At 38.4% G+C, this 22913-nt stretch overlaps 1 protein-coding gene across 6 annotated transcripts in view; it reads right to left on the bottom strand.

Annotated features, from left to right (window-relative positions):
- mgmt (O-6-methylguanine-DNA methyltransferase) overlaps positions 1-22913 on the bottom strand; it is a 370995-nt gene that overhangs the window by 27949 nt on the left and 320133 nt on the right. For all 6 annotated transcript variants that reach the window (XM_048551591.2, XM_059653096.1, XM_059653097.1 and 3 more), the window contains one exon: positions 6236-6375. In XM_048551591.2, coding sequence (XP_048407548.1) covers positions 6236-6375 — 140 coding nt within the window. The remainder of the gene's footprint in view (positions 1-6235; positions 6376-22913) is intronic.

Genomic DNA, 22913 nt, shown 5'->3' with positions numbered 1-22913 from the left:
GAGGATCAGAGATAGGGTGCAGAGCACTCCAGAAGGCATGAGATAACAAGGTGTGAAGCTGGATGAACACAGCAGGCCAAGCAGCATCAGGAGCAGGAAAGTTTAACGTTTTGGGTCAAAACCTGTGTCCTGGTTGTAATTTCAAGAGATTAAGTTTCAATTTTTTTTATTATTTTGGTTTATATAATTTGGACCTGTATTTAGAATTTTGTTTTATACAGGCATAGTTAGTTGTTAATAGGGAATTTTTGGTTTGTTAGCAGTTCTCTTAATTTGTTCACTGTTAGATTTGTCAGAGTTAGATGATTAAATTGTTACTTGTTGATTATAGAGTGAGTGAAAGGATTTTGTTTCATTTAACCACTCCTTAAAAACTGATTAGGAGGTGAGAGGCAGACTATACCACTTCTCACACATTTTTAACAGATTATGATGAGGCAAGGCAAGCCCCTCTTGGGGTATTTCAATTTTAGCTACTGGGCTGGGGATCAACCTCCACTTCGTAACAGTACGCTTGCCATTATTAGTCAGTGCTTTGAGTATAGGAGTTGGGAGGTGATGTTGCGGCTATACAGGACATTGGTTCAGCCACACTTGGAGTATTATGCGCAATTCTGGTCTCCCTCCTATAAGAAGGATGTTGTGAAACTAGAAGGGCTCAGAAGAGATTCATGGGAATGATGCCAGTGTTATGAGGGTTTCAGCTACAGGGAGAGGCTGAATAGGCTGGGGCTATCTTCCCTGGAGCACTGAAGGCTGAGGGGTGACCTTATTGAGGTTTATGAAATCATGGGGGTCATGGATAGGGTAAATACGCAAGGTCTTTTCCCCAGGGTAAGGAGCCCAAAACTAGAGGACAAAGGTTTAAGGTGAGAGGGGAAGATATAACAGGGACCTAAGGGGTAACTTTTTGATGCAGAGGGTTGTATGTGTATGGAATGAGGTCCCACAGGAAGTGGTGGAGGCTGGTACAATTAGAACATTTGCAAGAACAGGAAGGGTTTCAGAGGGATATGGGCCAAATTCTGGCAAATGGGGCTAGGCTTATAAAAGATATCTGGTTGGCATGGATGAATTGGACTGAAGGGTCTATTTCTATGCTGCATATCTCTATGATCCCATGTGGGATAAATGTGAAGTAACACACTTGGATGGAGTAGATAAGGCACAGTGGGGTCTCTGACTTGATGACATGTTTTCAAAATGTAACAGAGATGAGTTGATGGCAGGGGAAGAGGGTGGGGGAGCAGTTGATGTAGTCTAAATGGACTTCCAAAGACATTTCATATATTGCCACACAACAGATCTGAAAGGAAAGTTAGAGATCATGAAATAAAAAGGTCAGTAGCAATATTGATACAAAATTCGCTATTACAGAACAGATTGCAACGATTAGCAGGTACTTTCTAGGCTGGAAGGAGGTTTGGAGTTGATGGAAACTCTTGCTTTTCCTGATACATGCAAATGATCTAGGTTTGATGCAGAGGCTCAATGTCATACTTTGAGATGAGACACTTCATTTGGGAGGAAAGATTGGAAAATTCAGAATGTTTATCTTGGAGGCAAATGCCAAAGAGGAGCTTTAATAGAAGTATTCAAAATTACGAGGAATGTGGACAGAGTGGATGGAGAGAAACTTTCCTACTTGTGAACAGGTACAAGAACTAGAGGGCCCAGATTTCAAGTGCTTTGCAAAAGAGTGACTAGTTAGGAAATGAAATGTTCTACCTAGAAGTGGAGTGGTGACAGGTTCGTTTGAAACATTCAACGAGTGTCTGGATGGATTATTTATAACCAATGTGCAGGGTTATGGAGAAAAGGCAAGAGATTAAGTTAAAATATTCAGACAACCATACAGACAGGACAGGACTTTGTGATTCCTAAAGGTCAAAGGATAGTAGATAAGTAGGATTTTAAAAAAAGACACAGAAGAGGTACTTTCTTTTGTTAGATAATACAGAGAACATAAGAATACCAGGGCTTTTAAAAACATTTATAAGGCTACAGGTAAACACTGCATACAATTCAGCGCACCACATTACAGGAAGAATATAACTACATCAGAATGGGGAACTTTAATTATGGGAAGATTGTTTTCTTTGGGACAGAGATGTTGTAAACTGCTTTAATTGAGCTGCATGAAATTATGAGAGACTAGATGGAGTGGCCAGGCAGCACCAATTTTATGATTTGAAAATTAATAACCAAGGAACATAACAAAACAAGTGAGGGAATTAGTAGCAAAACAAAGGGGAGCTGAAGAGAACCCTTTTAACTCCGAGCAATTTGGGGTGAAACTCACAGCTTGAAACGGTTCTGGAAGTAGATATCCTCATTTTATAAACCTTCAAAAATGTACTTGTGGTTGGGGCTTGGAGGTTGGGAGCCACTCCGAATTCTGAATCGAGCAACTCCAATGATTGATGAGTCAAACAGATCATTTTATACATGTCAGCCTGTTATTTTACATATTCATTTTGGTGAACACTTGTTTTAGGTGTCCTAACCTGAAAGCTTGAAGAAAAGCCACACAAAATTAGTAGCAGTCATGAAATGTATGAACTAATTTGTTGGAATTCTTTGAAATAGTAATTTGCGCTGTGGTGACAGGGAAAGCAGTGGGCGTACTTGGTTTTAGAAGGCCATTTGATAAAATGTCACATCAAAGGTGATGACAGATAATAAAAGCTCAGAATGTTGGAGAAGACATTTTGGCATGGATTGTAGTCTGGCTGGCCAACAGGGAGCAAATAATAGGGATAAATGGGTCCTTTTCAGGTTGGTAGGATGCCACGAGTGCTGAGCCAAAGGGGTCAGTGTAGGGGGCTCAATTTTTTACAAATTATGTAAATGATTCAAATAAAAAATTGAAGGTACGGTGGCTACTGTGTGAGGATACAAAGATGGCTAGGAAAATGAGTTGTAGAGTGGTCATTGGAGCCTACAAAAATATATAGATAGGTTAAGTGAGTGGGCTAATATCTGGCAAATGGAGTATAATGTGAGAAAGTGTGAAATTTTTCCTTTCTGGCATAAAGAATAAAAAAAAGTAGGGTATTATATAAATGGTGAGAGGCTGCACAGCTCTGAAATCAGAGAGAGATCTGTGTGCTCTAGCACATAAATCATAGAAGGTAGGTATGCAGGTACGAAAAATGATCAGGAAAGCTAACAGAATGTTAAACAAACACAAAGAATTTTGAAAAAGCTCAGCAGGTCTGGCAGAATCTGTGGCAAAAGAAACACAATTAACATTTTGAGTTTGGTATGCTCTTCTTCAGAATGTCTACAGTAATTTGCCTTTAATAGAATGTTATGTTTTATTGCAAGGGTCATTGAATGTAAGAGTAGGGAGGATACACTTCAGTTATACAACACATTGTTGACAGTACTGTTTATAGTACTGGTCACATTATTTCAGAAGGATGGAAATATGTTGGAAGCAATTCAGAGTAGTTTTACTGCACTAATATTTGGAAATGAACAAGCTTCCTTATAAGGAAAGGATAGGCCTGTGCCTCTGGGGTTTAGAAAAGTCAAGAGTTGACGTAATTAAAACATATAAGATCCTGAGGCGACTTGACTGGGTAGATGTGAAAAGAATGTTTCCTCTTGAGGCAGAATCTAGAATTAGGGGTTATATTTTCAAAATAAAGGGTCACCCATTTAAGACAGAAATGAGAAAATCTTTTTCTTTCACAGAGGTGAGAGTATTTTGAATTCCCTTTTTCAAAATGCAGTTGATGCAGAATCTTTCAATAGTTTTAAGGCAGAGGTAGATATATTCTTGATGATTGGGAGTATGCAGGAATGTAGGATTGAGGTTAAAATCTGCTCAGCCACGATCCTTTTGATTGGTAGAGCAGACTCCAGGGGCCAAACAGGATGCAGAATGTTCTACTACTAGTGATATTCAGTGCACATTTCACACCTGGAAAAATGGCTACAGTACATACTAATTTGAAATGTAATGTTTCATCATAAGTAGCGAATGGATGGTGTTAATCACAACATTCACTGGAGAATTAAATGTGAACTTAAACATAAAAATATGAAAGGATGCTTGGGAAAAAGCAGTGGAATGGGATTAACATAGATAGCTCCTGCGGGGACTGCTGCAGACATAATGGCCAAATGGTGCCTTCTGCCTTGAAATTTCTATTATTCTAGCAAAACCTTGTGATCCTGGAAATTAAAAAAATAGAAACAGAAGATACTGAGAACAAACAAACTAAAGATACTTTGAGAGATGCCTAACATTTATCTGCCTTTTCTCTATTCAGATGCAATGCAATTTCTTGCTTGCGTTGAGCAATAGTTGAACAATTTGCGGCTCATAGTACACATTGAGTGAGTAAGGCATCCGCAGACTCAACATCAATGTCCTCTTTGAAATGCCATTACTTTCAGTTTACAAAATATTTTAAAGAGGGTCTTTCTATTTCCTTCACAAAACAATAACATATTAGCACAATAAGCTGTTCGAGTACAGAAAGGTGTTGTGGCACAAAATAGAACAAACACACACAGTTTCAATCATTTCTAGTTTGAAAGACTTAATTATGTAAGGTTAGCTCAGTGGATCTCACAGTTAAATATTGAATTTCCAACTGCAGTGCTGTTGGGTTGAAGACGTGACTTAACAGATGCTGAAACTTCCTTTGCCTCAATGGGAACCTTTGCAAGTTATCCGTTAGGCTTCTGAATAGAGTGCTATGTTTTTATGCAAGGCTGCGCTGGGGGTACAGGGATGGTGAGGTAAAGCTACTGGGACTAATCCAGTCTGACAGAAGTACACTTTGTGTCATCTGATTACAGAGTGCCATTGACTATAATTACAGAGCAGTCTCCCATCCAGCACCGTCGTACAGAATCAAATATTGGATTGATTGGATGAATATGATGACAACTTTCATATGCTCTGTACTATAGCAGTTTCAGGAGCTCTGAGGTTGGGGAGAAAATATTACTACCATCTTCAACCTCTCTCATGCAGTTTTCCTTCAATCTTTCTTTGGCTGCTAAGCAGGAACTGACTGAAAAAAGCTGGTTTAAAAAAAAATGAAGAGTAAGAAACAGCTTTCTGTCTGCACAAGCAGAGAGGTAGGTGTAACATTTATTTGTGGAATGGTATGCTGGTTATTGTGGACTCTCAAATGATGGTAATATTTTTGGCTCTCATATCAAGCTCTTTTGAAAATAAACAAGATAACAGAGATGAGTAATTATGTTCTCCCAGTGGGAAACAGCACTGGGAGACCTAAATGGACAAAGAGCAGTAGTGTGTCTATGGGAAATTTGTGCAGTCTGGCTATTGAGATTAATGCCCATAGGTTGAGATTAGACTCTTTTCACTGAAAACAGCATATGTCTGCTTGTACTTATTGTTTTGCGGTAATTCTTTCTCTCTGTTTCTCTTCCCTTTCTTCAGAACATATTGCTTCTGTTACAATGTAACTCTAAGCAGCCAACCATAAGCCATTAAGTAGTTATGTGTGCCTGTGTACAAGTGAGCTTTGGCTACATGGCTATTCCTGGCAGGAATCATACCTGGTCAGATTCTGGTAAACATGTAAGCACATTTTGTAGGAGCAGTCAGAAAAAAAGAGGACAAAGATTGATTTTTCATTCCCCTTCACCAAGGCATGGAGGAGTTTGCATTAAATGCCAGTCTGACTGGGATGGCAATCTCACTACAGACACGGAATTGAACGCTTCCATTTTGTGTGTTTCAATTTTGAAACATGGTCACCATTGGGACAATGGAGGAATTCATATATATATTTTCATTACTGTGCAACATAAATAGTGCCTCACAGACAAATTTGAAAATTAATCTTTTTCCATTTTTCGACCATTGCATGGACAATAGCAGGTGGCACAAAGATAAATATTAGTAAGGTGAGCGTTCAGCACAGAGTTTCACCATTCGGAGCACACGTCATGAACAACCTCACAACAAATATGTAACATGAACCGTAATGAACAGCAGATGGTGGGCACCGCATCTAAAATTTCCCAAGATGGAATAGTTTGTTTCCAACAGTACAAATTTTCAATAAGTCTTTGGATCTAGATGACAAATAGTTTCATAAAAATGCTTAAAATACAACTTCTCAATGATTGTGATTATAATAGCACTATTTCAGTGAGGAAGATGATGTCGCACAAAATATGACAATTTAATTATTGGTATCAATGATTCTCATTATTTCAGCTACTGAAATCAACTTACAGGGTTCGCTCTCATGGCTCCTCCAACAGCTCTCACTGCTTTTGAATTGCCTGCCATTGCTGCTAGCTCCTTGTAAGAGGTCATTTCTCCAAATTTCACATCATTCAGTAGCGTCATCAACACATTGCAGGTGAAGGTAGCTGAAGAAGAGTAGAGAACACTTTTCAGACATCTTACAACAACTCCCAATTGCTTGTGCACATGCATTGATACAGAAAATAAGAGATGAAATAGTCTTTTTTGAGGAAGGGTCTAGGCCCGAAACGTCAGCCTTCCTGTTCCTCTGATGCTCCTTGCCTTCTGTGTTCATCCAGCTGTACACCTTGTTATCTTGGTAGAAATAGTCAAATGGCCCACTGAGTTCTGCTCTGCAATTCAGTATGATCACAGTTGACCTTCAGGCTTACCCCACCTTCCCACTATTCCCTAAAATCTACCCTACTAAGCCTTAAATATTTTGAATGGTGGAGCCTTCACAACTATCTAGGGTTGAGAATTCCCAAGATTCACAAACGTGAGGGCATGTCAGCCCAAATTTCACTTACCATGAAATGGTCCACCATGTTCCAGATTGGCCAGCAGAGGAAGCAAAATCAACCCTTTTAAGCCTCTTACATAAACACTCATAAATCTAGATCTTGTGTATTTCAGTTAGATAGCCTCTGATTTATCTGAACCCCACTTTATTATTAATGAGCAAAGTAATCACTTCACTAAATAGGATGTGTCAGAGTTGTCAACATGTTGTCTAAATTATTGATAACCTACCATGAGGAAATATGCTTACATTATTGGCTTTACCTTTTCCACATCATTTTATGATTGATTACCGTGAAATGGTGTTTAAAAAGATATACAATTGATATGTGTGCTTATTAATATCATTTTGAGAATTTGGATTTCAAGTTAGTGGCATATGAAGTTGGTTACTTTTGTCAAGGGTTCTTTTTTAAAGAAAACCAAGGTTATAGACTAGGCGACTGAATATCCTTAAGAGTGTTAATGAAAAATACTTATACTGTTGGGTTTTACAACAGCTAGAATAAACATGAAAAGTCATTTGCTTGTTTTTAGTCTAGAATAATCAAAAATTGGTCGAAGTCTAGAAAACCTAGAGGTTGAATGTTTTAGGACAGTTTGGAAGAGACCCGACTGGCCCTCTGCAAATTTAATTTTGTCTTCATACAGGAACATAGAACAGTTCAGGGAAAGCAAAATCACTGCAGAAAGATTTAATTTGTGTAACTTTCAAACTAATTCTGCTTTCTTGGAAATCCACAAGTCACTAAAAGCTGAGAAAATTTAAACTCTCAGTTTTGAGAGTATGTAAGACTGTATAGTTGACAGGAAGTTAGAACTTCAATATTTGATACTTTCAAACTAATTCTGCTTTCTTGGAAATCCACAAGTCACTAAAAGCTGAGAAAATTTAAACTCTCAGTTTTGAGAGTATGTAAGACTGTATAGTTGACAGGAAGTTAGAACTTCAATATTTGATATAGAGGAGCAATTTCGTGGGTTTCAGCCTCTGTCATGGCTAATGTCAGGAAACAAGCTGAAACTTTATTTTGCGGTGTATTTTAGAATCTTTACATAGCTATATGTAAAGCTATATCTATATAGCTTTTTATTTGCCTTTCTTCTTTTGTGTTCTTCTGTTCTATCGTTAAAAAAATTGCAAACTCATATGACTATGTTTCAGTTACTGACCATTAACAAGAATAATACAAAAAATCTGTCAAGCCAGATTTCATTCTGAGTTCAGACTTGACCTGTAGTACAACCAGCTGTGATCATAACAATGGATACAGTATGATGATATTATACAGGAAGATCAATGATTGCAAACATTTGCCGAAATGTATTACATTTGTTCTCTTGACAAAAGATATAATCTAGCAAACACTGCTGTATTCATATAAATAGCAACTTTGCTGTTCAGAAGGTTGTAAAGGGCAGATGTCAAAGAAGAAAAATAAGCAAAAGCTAGAAACATGAAGCAAGCTGTTCAATATCTACAAAAATCAAATGTTAGACTATTTAGATATTTTAGAAATAAAACAATAACCTAATTTTCTTCTCACAAATGCCAACAAACCCACATTTTCTAAAAAAAATTAACGAGCTTACGTCAGGAGATACTACTTATTGAGGACATTATTGGTCGGTATGGCATGGCAGGACCCTGGTTTCATTTAGGAAACACCAGATGCTGTGATAGGAGGAATGAAGGTTTGTTAACTTGGCAAGAGGAGATTAAATGGACCAACAAACCTTTATCATCTGGTGCCTCCAAAGTACACTTGATCTCTGCTAATGTTTAGATTCAAAACAATGTTTGTGAAGATAGAATAAATCGAGTAGCTCCTGTACAGATTCCACAAGGAGCCAATACAAAAAAAACCTTGGTCTAGATATTTAGTGGTGCAGCATGAGCTTTTAGGACTCAACTAGCCTTCAAAACATCCAAGAAGGGAGATCAGTTGTACATGTACATAAGCTAAAAGTAGTTGCTTTTGATCATTCCCTCCAATTGCTGTCCTCATTGTCCCACCTAAAACTGCATTTCCCAAAAGCAATTTTCCTTTGCTCGCACTGCCTCCCCTCTCCCAAAGCTTGTTCTGCTTACTACCTCTCCCTGCACTCCAACATCCGCCAAAGTTCCATCATTGACTCTCTCCCCGTGACTGAATTTCTAGATCAAGATCTTCCCAATGATGGGAGTACTTGTGTGCCTGGCCACTTGTGAAATACATTCACTAACTTGGTGTTAATGAGCTCGCATTGGCAATGCTGACCATAACCAAATTTGCTCCTAATTTATGAGTTATTTTGCGTCACCATTTACGTAAATAGCTATACTAATCACACATATTTCCATTATATTTTTACAATGAATGACATTTTCATTTATATCAAAAAAAATCATTTACAGCATATGGTCAGCACCAGCAAGGCCCAGCATTCATTATTGATCCCTAATTACCATTGGGAAAATGGTCCCGTGGTTCATTCTTGAAACAATTCAATTGATTTGGCAGAGGCATGCCCAGATGGCTATTAGAGAGGGAAGGACAAAGATGTTGATCCAGAAATGAGGAAGCAAAAGCAATCCATTTCCAAGTCAGGATGTTGTAAGGTCTGGAAGTTGGTACTGTTCCTATTCATCTGATACCTGCTTTAAGCACAAGGTTCTGGACATCTAGGATCTTAAGTTGTGATCACTATAAATAGCTCAATTTTTGTTCTTATTTACGTCATAATTAAAACATCATAAATGTGTAACAACATTATAAACAGTGATGCATAAAAATCTTAACATTCCACTGTCGTATACAATAAAATATGCTGTTCAAGTCATGTGATTTTATAGTACAGGAATTCAAACTAAATGCCTGCATCACTGGAACATGACATCTTTCTCAGTTTGTCAAGACATCTGCTATTGATAAAAAGAACTACCCATCCCCCACCATCTCCAGCTTCAGAAGTGAAAAAGCAGGACTGAGTTTCAAATTTCGCTCTTGTAGTGTGAAACTTCATCCTGACTCCTTGATATGCAACTGCTTTGCCACATACCCGTCCTTTGCTTTAATCGAGAAGTACCATATTCATAATCTCATGCATTTTTCATAATCTCGCTCATTTTTTATTCTCTATATACTTACTTGTCTTTTCAGAAAGGATTGCAAATTTCACAGATTTTTAAAATTATATCACTCTATGGTGTAACAATAGCCACATTAGAGTATCATAAGGTAGCTATGGGCTTCAGTCTTTAATTTGATAGAATTTAAAACATGACCGACTGTGACTAATGAGGCCTTCACCAAACATGGGATGAAGTCAATACACTACCCCAAGTAAAGACTTTGCCGATCAAAGCAATTAAAACTGGTCAATCATAAAGCACCAGAAAATACACAGGTATATTGACATTTGAAAGTGGATAGAGAGGTTAATGTTTTGGGTGAAGACGCTTTGCCAGAATAATGTAGTACAGGCCTATTTTACGATGACCAAAGCAAAGAATGAAGGTAAAGGGCAAGAATACAGACATGTTTTCTAATATTATAAAGAGTAGAATAACATTTGTAATGTTACAGGTAAGAAAAAAATTGGCAGATGTGTCCACCGAGATGTGATGTATCAATTATTAATTTGATATTTAATCGGCTACATTCACATTTCAGACTTTTATTTAAAAGAGAAAGCATTTCACTGAAACAAAGGGACACCAGCCCATATTCAAGTGGCTGCCAATGTGTGTCATTAAGCCACTTTCCCTTTCATGGAGACTCTGGGTCTAGGAAGACTCCCAGAAACAACATACAACACCCTGGAGGGGTGCTAGCACTTCTTTCCTACCTTATCAAAACTGGAAACTCAAAGCATGCAACAAGGTAATCACCTGGGACCATGAAATCAGGGATGAGAAGCTGTTCAGACATGATTAATTGAATCTATCTTTTGGAGTACACAACAGATTTCTGAACCTCTGAGCGAGTTAGAGGGTACATGAACCAAACTTTGGGTGTGGATTTGGATAGGCAAAATGTAACAAGAGGAAGGAGAAAGAGAAAATATTCCTTCTCTCTCGCTCAAACCCAGCAGCTAAACCTGGAGTTTGCTGAGTCTTAACATCTGTCTACATTTTTGCAAGCAGGCAGAAAATTCAACTGGAAATGTTTCTGCAATTCTGTAGCAATGTTTCTTGAAGAAAAATGGGCATTCAAATTCACTCTTTTACTTCTCTTCATGTAGTATTTGGTGAAATTTAACAAGCCCCACATTCAATCTGTAATTGTGTGCAAGAATTTCAAATGTATGTTTTGCATTTTGGGATCATGTTAATCTTTTAATATTTTTACTCTGGCTCAGTTTCAGAAATAGTAAATTTGACCTGCTACTTTGTTTGTTAGCCAAGAAAACCTCTTTGATTAATCCTTACAACCAGCATGTAACCAGATGAACACAGATTGTCACATTCCTCTCCTAATGTTTAAAATTATCTATTACAATCAAATAAGGAGAGAAAAACAGCAAAACAATTTCATCTCTTCTCAGCTAATTGAAAAAACAAGACCTTCTCAGTCAACTTGCTGTATGGTATAAAAATATAAAACATGTGGAAAAAAAAACCTAAGGGATCTACGCTAAAAAACAAAAAGAGAGAGAAATAAAGTCTTGCATTTAATGATTGATGTCAAGTGGTTGCAAAGTGCTTTCACCAATGATATCTGTTTTGGAACAGAGTTACCACTGTGTTGTAGGTAATGTGGTAGCCATATTGTACACCTGTCCTCCTGCTTTAAGTAGTGGGCTTTGGATCAGAAGTTCTTGCAGCCTGAAGTTCCTCCAGTGACATCTGTTTTTTTTCCTTCTATTGGTTGCTCCACTTGGTGAGGCAAATACTTTTGGAGGAGCGGGGTCATTCCCTGCAAAAATCTCAATTCCTCCTATCGGGATTTGATGGACTGCGTGCACCATAGCCACTCTTTTTACTAAACCATTCTTTAAACCAAATCTGTATAATGGAGCCAATTTATTTCTAATTATGAGAACAAGAAAATGCCTGTTTCCCTTTGAAATAAAATATTCAGCACCTCCAATGGTCTGATTTTCTTTACCATTAATCCAAGAATTTCCTTGACAATCCTGAATCATTCCTTTCTTTCTAGTAGGTTCTAAGAAAACATGCTCCATGTGTACTGCTGATAGTACTACACTCTTTTCTGAGGATTCCTAAAATATTCCTATGACTGCAATTTGTCTCCTTTTCAAACTCCGGCACTTGACTTTAAATTTTTAAATAAATAATTTATGGAATATCCACATTGCTGTTGCCCATCTTTAGACACCCTTGAGAAGGTTGTGATGAGCACCCTTCTTGACCTGCCAAAGGTCATTTGGTTTAAAACATCCAACTTACTACAATGGAAGCAGATTATTTTCTTTATATTACTGGCATGTTCTAGGCCTTCTGCTTTATTATTTTGGCGTCATTCTATTTATTCCCCTGAACTAAGATATATTCTATCCCCAGATTTTCTATTACCCAAATTTTCTCATTAATTCCTATATCCATTTCCTTTCTGTGTAGGGTATCGTACGTATCTATCAGAACTGCTGCTTCATGTATTGACATTAATTTTACAAGTAACCAGAATATTATTCTGGAATTATCAAACATCATAATTTTAACATTCTCAAAACTTTTCTCTAACCTCAGTGACAGAAACCACTGATCCCATAATATTTATTTATCTCTTGCAAATTTTACAATCGATTACATTTATCTATTAAAGTCTTGAATTTTAATTGATAAACTTCTGCACAAAGCATCGAGTTTTTTTTAAAATCAAGTTTCATAGTTTGCAAATTGTTCTTCTGACAAACTGGTGTGCACATTCATGCAACTGCATCTTTCAAGACTCTCTGTGAAATTAAGATCCAAACAATTTTTGGCCACTCAGCTTCTCAGGAAGCTTTTCAAATGAGGTGAATATTATTTTTCCAATCCATTTTCTATATTTAGAGACAAAATGTAGACTTCTAGTTAAACTGAATCCCCCATTTGAATCAGAATTACCGTCTGAAGCTATTACCTGTTCTTTCTGCAGTTACTATATTTTTTTCTCTCTCTAAGTCACGCTCTCTGAATTCTCAGTTTCTTTTTGAAGGAGCTTTCAAGCTTTTAAAATACTGCTTGCCTTTCCATTGCCCTTTCTTATATTTCTCCCCTCTAGTTCAAACTTTCTATTCTCCAGTTCATTTTCCTTTTCATCCTCAATTTCAATTTTCTGCATTTCACCTTCTCTATGTCAAATTTCTTTTCCATTTCTACTGAATCAAAGTTAAATCTAGTGGTAAAACATCAAGCTCCAGGTACCGTATTAATCCTAAGTGCTGAGAAATCACCTTAACCATCTTGTCCTTCTGAGATTCTGCTTTTATTTCTACTTTGAATTTAGCTGCCAACTTTCTTAGTTAAGCCTTAGTCAAATATTTCGAATAATCTACAGTTATGTTTTCTACTTCCAGATAAGTCTTGGCAATATTCAAATTCATTTTGAAGGTCCAACCAATGTACTTCACAACAACGCCTGTTTTCAGTCCAGAACCTCCACATAATCGTTTTCGTAAAAGTAAACAAACTCTGATCCTGTATCAGCCAAACTGGTCATATTCCCAGCTGATAGAAATACTGGGTCAGTCAGATCTAAGAGGGAAACCTGGCTGGATTGATCATAACTTTTATTTTTGAAATTTGCTTACCATGCTCATCAATCAGTTAACATATTCAGATGTTGCTGCAACTTTTTTTAAACGAACATTAAGTTTGACACAAGCATGGATATTTAAGGCAATTTTGAAATGTCTTAACAGTAAAAACAAAAATTCAACACTTTTTTCCCAGCAAAATCCTTTACAATCACTCAATCCCAGTGAAGTATCATTCTTAGCTTAACTCTTTAATTTCTCAACTGACAAAATCGACAGCATTTCTTTTTGGCCTTTCTGTTCAATCACTATTTAAGATTCTTTATGTTACTTTTTCTCCATGAGACACAAAAATATAGACTAACATACTGTCACTTTCCACTGAAACTCAGTCTTTTCCAGCCCTTTCTTTTGATTGCTAAATGAACGAAAAGCTTTTTTTCCAAACTGAAGCCCTCACAGACTAGCTGCCGATATGAAACTTCTTCTGAACTGAAACCTGATTCTGGCCTCTGAGCATATGTCATTTTGTAGTCATAAAAATTCTACTTTTTAAACGTTCAGCAATTAACTGTGCACATACTTACTGGAGTCACTTAATCTAAATCACAGCTTTTTTTGGAAATACTTGAACTCGCTGTTCAAAGCTGACTTTCTAATCTCTTAAATAATGTATTACAAATCTTTATCTCAATTATTACGGCCTGGGACCAGCATTGTGCTGTAAGGATTGGTGCTGTGACCACTGTTGTTCATCATTTATATGAACAATTTGAAAGAAAATGTGGGAGGCCTGGTTGATAAGTTTGATACCAGAAATGGTGGTATAATAGGCAGTGAAGAAGTTAGAATGTTACAATGAAAAAGTGTACAATGGGATCTTGACCAACTGGGCCAGTGGGCTGAGGAATGGCAGATGGGGTTTAATGCAGATAAATGAGAAGTGTAGCATTTTAGTATGGCAAACCAGGGCAGGACTTAAGAAAGTTAGTTGTAGGGCCCTGGGATGCGTTGTCGAATGGAACGACCTCGGGGAGCAAGTACATAGTTCCTTGAAAGTGGCATCACAGGCAGACAGGGTGGTGAAGAAGACTTTTGCCACTCTTGCCTTCTTTGGTCAGATCTTTGATTACAGAAGTTGGAACATCATGTTAGACATTAGTAAGGCCATATCTGGAATAGCGCATACAATTCTGTTTGCCCTCCCCTATAGAAAAGAAGCAAAAAATACTTACAAGCATGTTTCCAAGTCTGGAAGGATTTAGTTATAAGGAGAAGCTGGGTCTTTTTTCCCCTGGAGTGTAGGAGACTGACAGCATAAAATCATGAGGAGCACAGATAAGGTGAATAGCCAACGTCTTTACCCCAGGGTAGGGGAGTCCAAAACTAGAGGGGATAGGTCTGATGAAAGAGGGGAAAGATTTAAAAGAGACCTGTGTGGGGGAGGTGGAGTGAAACAACTTTTGCATACAGAGGGTGGTGTGTGTTTGGAGCGTACTGCCAGAGGATGTCATAGAGCCCTACAGTGCAGAAGCAGATCATTTGGCCCAAGAAGTCTGCACCAACCTTCTGAAGAGCACCCCGCCCAGACACCCTCTCCTCAAAATCCTGCATTTACCATGGCTAATCCACCTAATCTACACATCCCTGGTCAATATGAGCAATTTAGCATGGCCTAACCTGCACATCTTTGCACTATGGGAGGAAACTAGAGCATGTGGACAAAACCCACACAGACATCACCTGAGACCAGAATCGAACCAGGGTCCCTGGCGCTGTGAGGCAACAATGCTAAGCGCTGAGCCATCGTGCCTCAGTAGATGCGGGTACAATTTTAACTTTTAAAAGACATTTGGACAAGCACACGGGTAGGAAAGGTTTATGAGGGAAATAGGCCAAACACAGGCAAATGAGGAGAGTTCAGTTGCGAAAACCTGGTTGGCATGGATGAATTGGGGCGAAGGGCCTGTTTCTATGCTGTATACCTCCTCGACTCTACGACAGTGAACTTCTATGTTTGTGCCTAAACTGCTGCTCTTCATGTTGTTGACAGTCAGATAGTTGGAGTCAGTGATCAAAGTCGAACACTGGGTTGACATCAGTAGAACAGACTGTGAGCCTCTGAGGCATAAAGTGGAAGTGTATCCTGGAAGGTATCTGTGGGCACTCCATCCACAGGGTTGCTGAAGACTTTGCAAGGAACAGCATCTTGAAAGCTTTCATCAGCAATCTAAACACATTGTCCAGTTGTTGGTCCTGCTGGATTGTTCAGCCACATTAATGATGCAGTTAAAGTTACTGCTAAGTATGACCCGTGTCGATATAATCAATAGTAGCAGCAGCTGTTGAGCAATGATTAGTCCCTTATCCTTCAGAGCTGAGGCATATGCCTTGTTGACTCAAGTTATGCATTTTTGACTAATACACCTGTTTAGAGGAGGTGGCTACTCACCACCACGTTGACTGCCTCCCCACAGTAAAATCCCCAGGCTTGAGGAGCATTGCCTGTGGGTACTGGGTGTGGTAGCCTGTACTCCTGCAGAAAGAGTGGGTTGATTTCGGCCTTGGTAACGTACCTCAATATCAAAAGGCATTTTGTATTGGCTGCCAAAATGCAAGGCGCCCATTCTTGTAACGCGGAAACTTTTCTCTTGGATGGCATTGTGGCACTGTGGTTAGTACTGCTGCCCCTTACAGCTCCAGGGATCTGGCTTCAATTCCTGCTTCGGGCAACTCTCTGTGTGGAGTTGGCCTGTCCTCCCTGTATCTGCGTGGGTTTCTGCTGGATGTTCCAGTTTCCTCCCATAGTCCAAAGATATGCAGGATAGGTGGATTGGCCATGATAAATTGTTCATAGTGTGTAGGGATGTGCAGGCTCCATGGATTAGCCATGGGAAATGTGGAGATAGGGCAGGTGCTGGGTTTGGACGGGATGGCCTATGGAGGGTCATTACTGACTCAAAGGGCCGAGTGGCCTCTTCCCGCACTGTAGGAATTCTATAAATAATGGAGTCAATTATTATTGTGTTTGAAGTCTGTAACTTGGCAGTCAGATTGTCTTTGCTAGTCCTGGTCCATGCATACATCCCTGCATTAGAAAATTGTAAGTTCATATTTAGGGTTGGTCACATATTGATATTCTTCACTGTTACTTGTCAATAGTTTTGAAGAAAAAAACAGCTTGTTCCTTCAGTTATTTTGTCAATTAAAAGATGTTTTCACATATTTTCTTTATCATAAACCAGAAATATAACACTACACTGAATCAATAACAGTATTAACAGCCTGAGCCCGAGTCCAATCGCTGTCCAACTATAAATCAGTTGAAATACATTTTAGCAATTCCATGTTTCATTATGTTAAAGGCCATAGTTTTGTGAATTCTGCATTTGTTGCTTATGTAATTCAAAAAATACGTGGTAGTAAAAGCATTATCAACAGTCATTGGACTTTCACTCAAAGATTAGAGTGGGATTGTCAGAAGACTTTTCTTTTGCATAGTTACCTATAGTCAGTGAGCCTTTTAGCCCAAATAATTATTGAAACTGAAATTGTGGCATTGTTTAAAATAAAATGATTGGAAACCTTTTCGACATTTAATCTCTCTCTATCATCACTTGTTTAAACCTTTCACATCTCTAAATTTTCCCAGTTTTGTTTAAAGGTCATCAGCATGAAACATTAATTGCTTCTCTCTTCAAATATGCTGCTTAGCCTGTTGAGTATTTCCAGTATTTTCTGTTTTTAGTTCAGATTTACAGCACCTGCAATATTTTACCTTTGTTTGAAATCAAGTTGGACCATGAACTTGAAAAGAATGAATGTGTAAGGATCTGGGGATACAGCAGTAAAACGGAGCGTAGTGGCATAATGGGCCCACAGCACCAGAGACCTGTGTTCGTTTCCAGCCTTAGGTGACTGTCTATGTGGAGTTTACATGGTCTCCCTGTGTCTGCATGGGTGTACTCTCACAGCCCAAAAACGTGCAGTTTAGATGGACTGGCCACACTAAAACCATCTGTAGTATCCAGAGATGTGCAGGCTAGGTGGTCTGGCAATGGTAAATGTAGGATTAAAGGATAGGGTAGGGGTCCGGAACTGAGTGGGATGCTCTTTGGAGGGTTGGTGCAGAATTGATGGACAGAATGAACTTCCTGCAGTGTAGGGGTTCAACAGTTTGTTACATTGAGTGGAAAAATTAACAGTAGCACGAGGCAATGTTGGAAGTCTCATGATTTTATGAAACATTTCTGAGGCTTGTACATCTAGTGCTCTATTTCTCTGCAGGTCTAAGAGAACTCTATAGGAAGGAGCTTGATACCTGATTCCTATGTTCTTGCCCAGGTTCCTACATAAGGTCTTATTAAAAATATAGAGTGAATTCTGGTCGTGATCTGCGAGACCATGAAAATATTGCTTCTGCCTAACGGAAGGTGGAGGAGTTATCTTAAAGGATCACTAAGCAAAACTTATAAAGCTCTCAAGAAGCCCAAGAACTTCTGCCAAGAAATAAAAAGGAGCACAGGGAGACATAAATTAATAAACAACCAGATCCTCTTCCTCCAGCATTCAGGTGACAATGGGCACAAATGGCCTAGAAACATTTAACTCTTTCTTGTTTGGATATCCCTGAGGTTACAGTGGTACAACCAAATTAGTTACACAGTTCCATATGAGTGTTTTCACCGTTAAGGTGAGGATGTATCTGTAGGCATCCTGTACAATCACTTTGCATTAGAAAAATCATTTGCAAAACTTCGAGAAAATGCAGAATCAAAATAAATGGAAAATTAGCATTGAAAATGTTTTCAATAAAACAAAGAACATTGAACATTAGTCCACACAAACCTGAAATAACTACACACAGGCCATTATCCTGTCACCAAGTCTCCCTTTATTTACTTGTGCACCGTATACTGGCTATCGTCAGCCAGCTCAGAGTCAGTCTCCTGAATTGAACCGTTTCTCATTTCCTGGTTATGTTGGTCAGCCAGGGCTTTGCTGATTGATTGGGGTTGTTATTGTGGGGCAAATCAAAACCTCGTAGTCAATGATGTCAACCTGGTTCCAATCACTACAACACCCATGAGAAAATTATTCATAGCTAATGGCTTACAACTAATTTTCAGCATTTGTAAGCTATGGTTGAACATACAGTTGCAATTTGATTGTAACATTTACAGGGAGATTTCATGATCTAAAGATATTCATATTTGAATCCAAAAATGTTTGCAATCTCTTTCACTTTTGCTTCCATATTTGTTATTTTGAAAGCAATTCACATTCTACACATGTTCAACATCTTGTTTCAGTTTCAAATTAACAAGCCACCATCTTGCATATATTTAATGGCCAAAATCACAGCAACACATGCAGTACTTGGCAAGATGTGCCAATAGACTTAAAGACCTAAAACAATGCGAGTTTCATTTCAGAAATTGATATTTTATGCAACACTGAATGTGCAGAACAACAGTAATAAAGGAACAGGATGGCAGAGAGGAGTGCTAAAAGGATCATGTGTCTTGTGCAGGGAGATGCCACTTACGAAGATAAATAAGTTATAATTTGTTGTTCCTTTCACAAGTTTTATATCACACTGAGAGATTGGGCAAACTGGGACAGAGCTTGGTGGTTCCTAATGCTTCTGATGTCAGAACCTTATCCCATGTAACAAAAAAATGCATTTTTTTCGATTTCAGAGACTGTCCTATATGGTTTTTGAGATTCCAGATTCGTCATAACACAACAAAATATTTGCCATCATTACAAAAATGAATACAGGTGTATTCATACAGCCCAATACAACATGATTGTTTATCATACATTTCCTTTTTGTGTGTAAAAGAGAGGGGGTGTAGACAACAAAGTTAAAATTATGGAAGGGTTTATTAGAGTAGATAGAGAGAAGGTATTTTCACCTTTTCACCAGGTGCCACAAATATAAATTAGTCATCAATAAGTCAATAAAACAATTCAAGAGAAATGTCTTTGCTCAGTAGTTAGAATGTAGAACTCACTATCATAATTAAGTGAGTTAAGTCTTTGAGAAGAATAGCATTTAAGAGAAAATTAGATAAACACATGAAGAAAGGAATTGAAGAGTTTGCTGATGTGGTTAGATAAAGGATGGGAGGAGGCTTGTGAGAAGGTTAAACACCCTGTGTCTATAGGCCAAATGGCATGTTTCTGTGTAAATACTTTAGAACTTGGCAGAAGTGATTTACTTGGCTACTAGGTTAATTTAAATATGCAAATATAGTTTAGTTACAACATGAAAGCATTTTTGAATGATTTCTAGGACCCATCCTCAATTAATGCTCAGTTATGTTTGCTTTCTAGCCACTATTTTTAGCCTGGCACATGCACAGTTGATGTAAATAACAAAACTTTTATTTTTTTTCTTCTGGCAGTTTAACATGCCTTTCAAGCATGCTGTTCGACTTCAAACATTTTGAATTGCTGCAATTGAATAATGTCTCTGCATGATAACTGTCTTTGCATCCGTGATGATAACTGGTCACGCAACAGAACAGCTTTTACTATATACATGCTAGATACACTAATCAAGATATGAAAGCCGAAAGTCCCTCGACAAAATCATTGCTAAACTCAAGATAAACATTTTGGCAAAGGACAAAGAGAATTTTCTGAATCCACAAAGGATGCAAACTGGGCATCTCTAAAATCCACTGTTCGTTTTACAAGCGAGGGAAGCAGAGTACATGGGGATAGAAGACAAATAAAAAAAATTTGCTTTTACATAGCGCTTTTCATAACCTTAGGACATCCCAAAGGGCAGCACGGTGGCTCAGTAGTTAAGCTCCTCTCTCACAGCGCAAGGGGCCCAAGTTCGATTCCAGCCTCAGGCGACTATCCATTTGAAGTCTGGGTGAGATGCTCTTTGCAGGGTCGGTTTGGACTTGATGGGCCGAATAGCCAGAATCCCTACAGTGTGGGATCAATGATTCAAGCTCTTTCCAACCAGTTAAATACTTTTACCTGGTCACAGTTACAACATAGGAAGTTATATGCAGGACAGCACCTAGAAACAGATATGGCAAAAATTTTCTCATACACGTTGAAACCATCTTACAGGTACGTGAGGGAACTTGTATTATTCTGCAAATTACTTTTACACATAAATGGTGAGAAAGTAATCATCAATCTTATGTTTTACAAATTCCTTCACATCAACAGTGCATATTTAGTTAAAACTCTATATTAATGTACAATTATAATATGTCAGGACTTTATTACACTTCAGCAGCTCTTAACTTTATGGCATGGAACAATGCTATTACTTACTACACAGTACATCGCAGTCGATATGAATAGTGTTTCATTAAATGCTCAGTGATGGATTGTGCATTTACAGCAGGAACTTGAATAACATTTAAGTAGATTTTTCAAATGGTACTCTATTTTGAATCTAAAACCAAGTACTGCCTGTCTATCAGAAAACATAATAACTTTACTGGAACAATCTGATTAATATTATGACCCTAAATGTACTATAACTCAGTATAATCCATGCGTTATTAGAAAAGGGTCAGCTTAGGAATTAACTTTTTTGTTCATTAATTTACAAGGATTAGTAGAGGTCACAAGACAGCAAATCTATTTCAGTTTTTATGAATCTGTTTTCAAAATGTACTTAATTTGTGGCACTAGGGTGTCTTTGGGGTTAAGCAGAATGGTATGTCCCTCTAATTGCTTTCTATTCAAAGTAAATTCATTAGATAATGTTCTCTTCAAAATTCATGAATCAATTTAACTGAAGAAACCACATTAACAGCTTTTGGTTCATTAGCACATGTAGTTCTGATACCAAATGACTGCTGGTAGGCTTTCTTTCGGCAAACAGATTTTGTTTACAATCATTATTTGAAGGGGATTTGTTCAAAAGCCAGATTTTTTTTAATGTATTAAAATTGTGACTCATTTTAGAGTGAGTGTGGGAATCTGTCCTCTTGCTTTAATGAGAGTATATCAATGCAAAACAAAAACTACTTTCCCGGTGCCAGGAACCAAGTCCAGGTTCCTTTGGATTTTAGACCAACTAGGGTAGCAGTCTTGGAACTTTACCAAGCCGTCGAAATAAAATGAGCAGTCAGTGTAAATACAACTGGAGCATAGAGAAGCTTTGAGAAATAGCCCAAAACAGATCCAAAAACATAATTTGAGGGTGAGGCCAAATTGTTATGAGTATGACTGTTCTCCAAATTTGACTGTACCTTTCCACTGCTGACACAAATTTGTTTGGTAACTATTATAAAAAGAAATACAAAAAAAATCACTTCACTGAAAACCCCCTGCAGCAAAACTCTGGAACAAATGACTTATGCCAGATACCTTGTATCAGCATGGCAGCACGCACACAAATAAGTCCTGACCATTTCCATAGTAAACTACACTGGTCCAATTTGGACTGACGTTTCGAAAGGTAGGCCACATTTCATAACACTAAGGCTAACACCTTGCAATTAATGTTTGAGGCTCAGGTGGCCTACGGCACATGATTCACATACACATTGAGCTTAGTAGCATTGAAATTGCTCCAAGTTATTACCAGAATAAGTCTCCTGCGGACGATAGAAGGGGAGACAAAATGAAGAGAAAGAATACAAAATAACTGATGAGTGAGATGTAACACATACAAAGTCTGATGCATTGCAACATGCTACTCTAGCAGTGGGTTGGTGACAATTGTTTCCCATGTGAGCTGGCATGGTGACTCAGTGGTTAGCATTGTTGTCTCAGAGCATCAGAGACCCAGGCTTGATTCCAGCCTCGGGTGACTGCCTGTGTGAAGTTTGCATGTTCTCCCTGTGCCTAGTAGCAATTCTGCCAGGGTGACCTGGTTTCCTAACCCGTCCAAATATGTACAGATCAGGTGGATTGGCCATGCTAAATTATCTGTGGTGTCCAGGAATGTGCAGGCTAAGTGACTTAGCCATGTTAAATGTGGGGTTATGGGGATAGCGTAAGGGGCTGCATTTGGTTGGGATGCTCTTCAGAAGGACAGGTCAAGACTCAATGGGTCAAATGTTAACTGTATTTTCACAAGGGTTAAACTTTCCCCACCCAGAGCAAAATCCATATTAGGATTCAATGTCTATTGTTCTCAGTCAATAAAATGCATTTACTCAATGGGACAGGGGTCTTGGCTGCTGGCAAGCCTAGCATTGCCTCCTTTCGGGAAGGCTAATATTACTAAGAGCTGGCTAGGCACTTGTGGACAGTGACAGGATTTCCCTCAGACCAAGGAGACCAGGACAGAAATCCCATCCCCTACAGCTGCTCATTGATTAGAGGCTAGCAGAGGGAGCAGTGGTAGCTATAATTAATGCACCTCCCAAAGGCTCAGGATCAGTGAGGGAGCCAGGTCACTGGTGAATGAGGATGGGACAATTGTTCATGACTGGATGGGAGGGGGCAGGGTGTTGGCTTT

Source organism: Stegostoma tigrinum, chromosome 20 (assembly GCF_030684315.1).
Source record: "Stegostoma tigrinum isolate sSteTig4 chromosome 20, sSteTig4.hap1, whole genome shotgun sequence".
NCBI classification, from domain to species: domain Eukaryota; kingdom Metazoa; phylum Chordata; class Chondrichthyes; order Orectolobiformes; family Stegostomatidae; genus Stegostoma; species Stegostoma tigrinum.
Note: the sequence above shows the minus strand (reverse complement) of the source record. Positions and strands in the feature narration are given on the sequence as shown.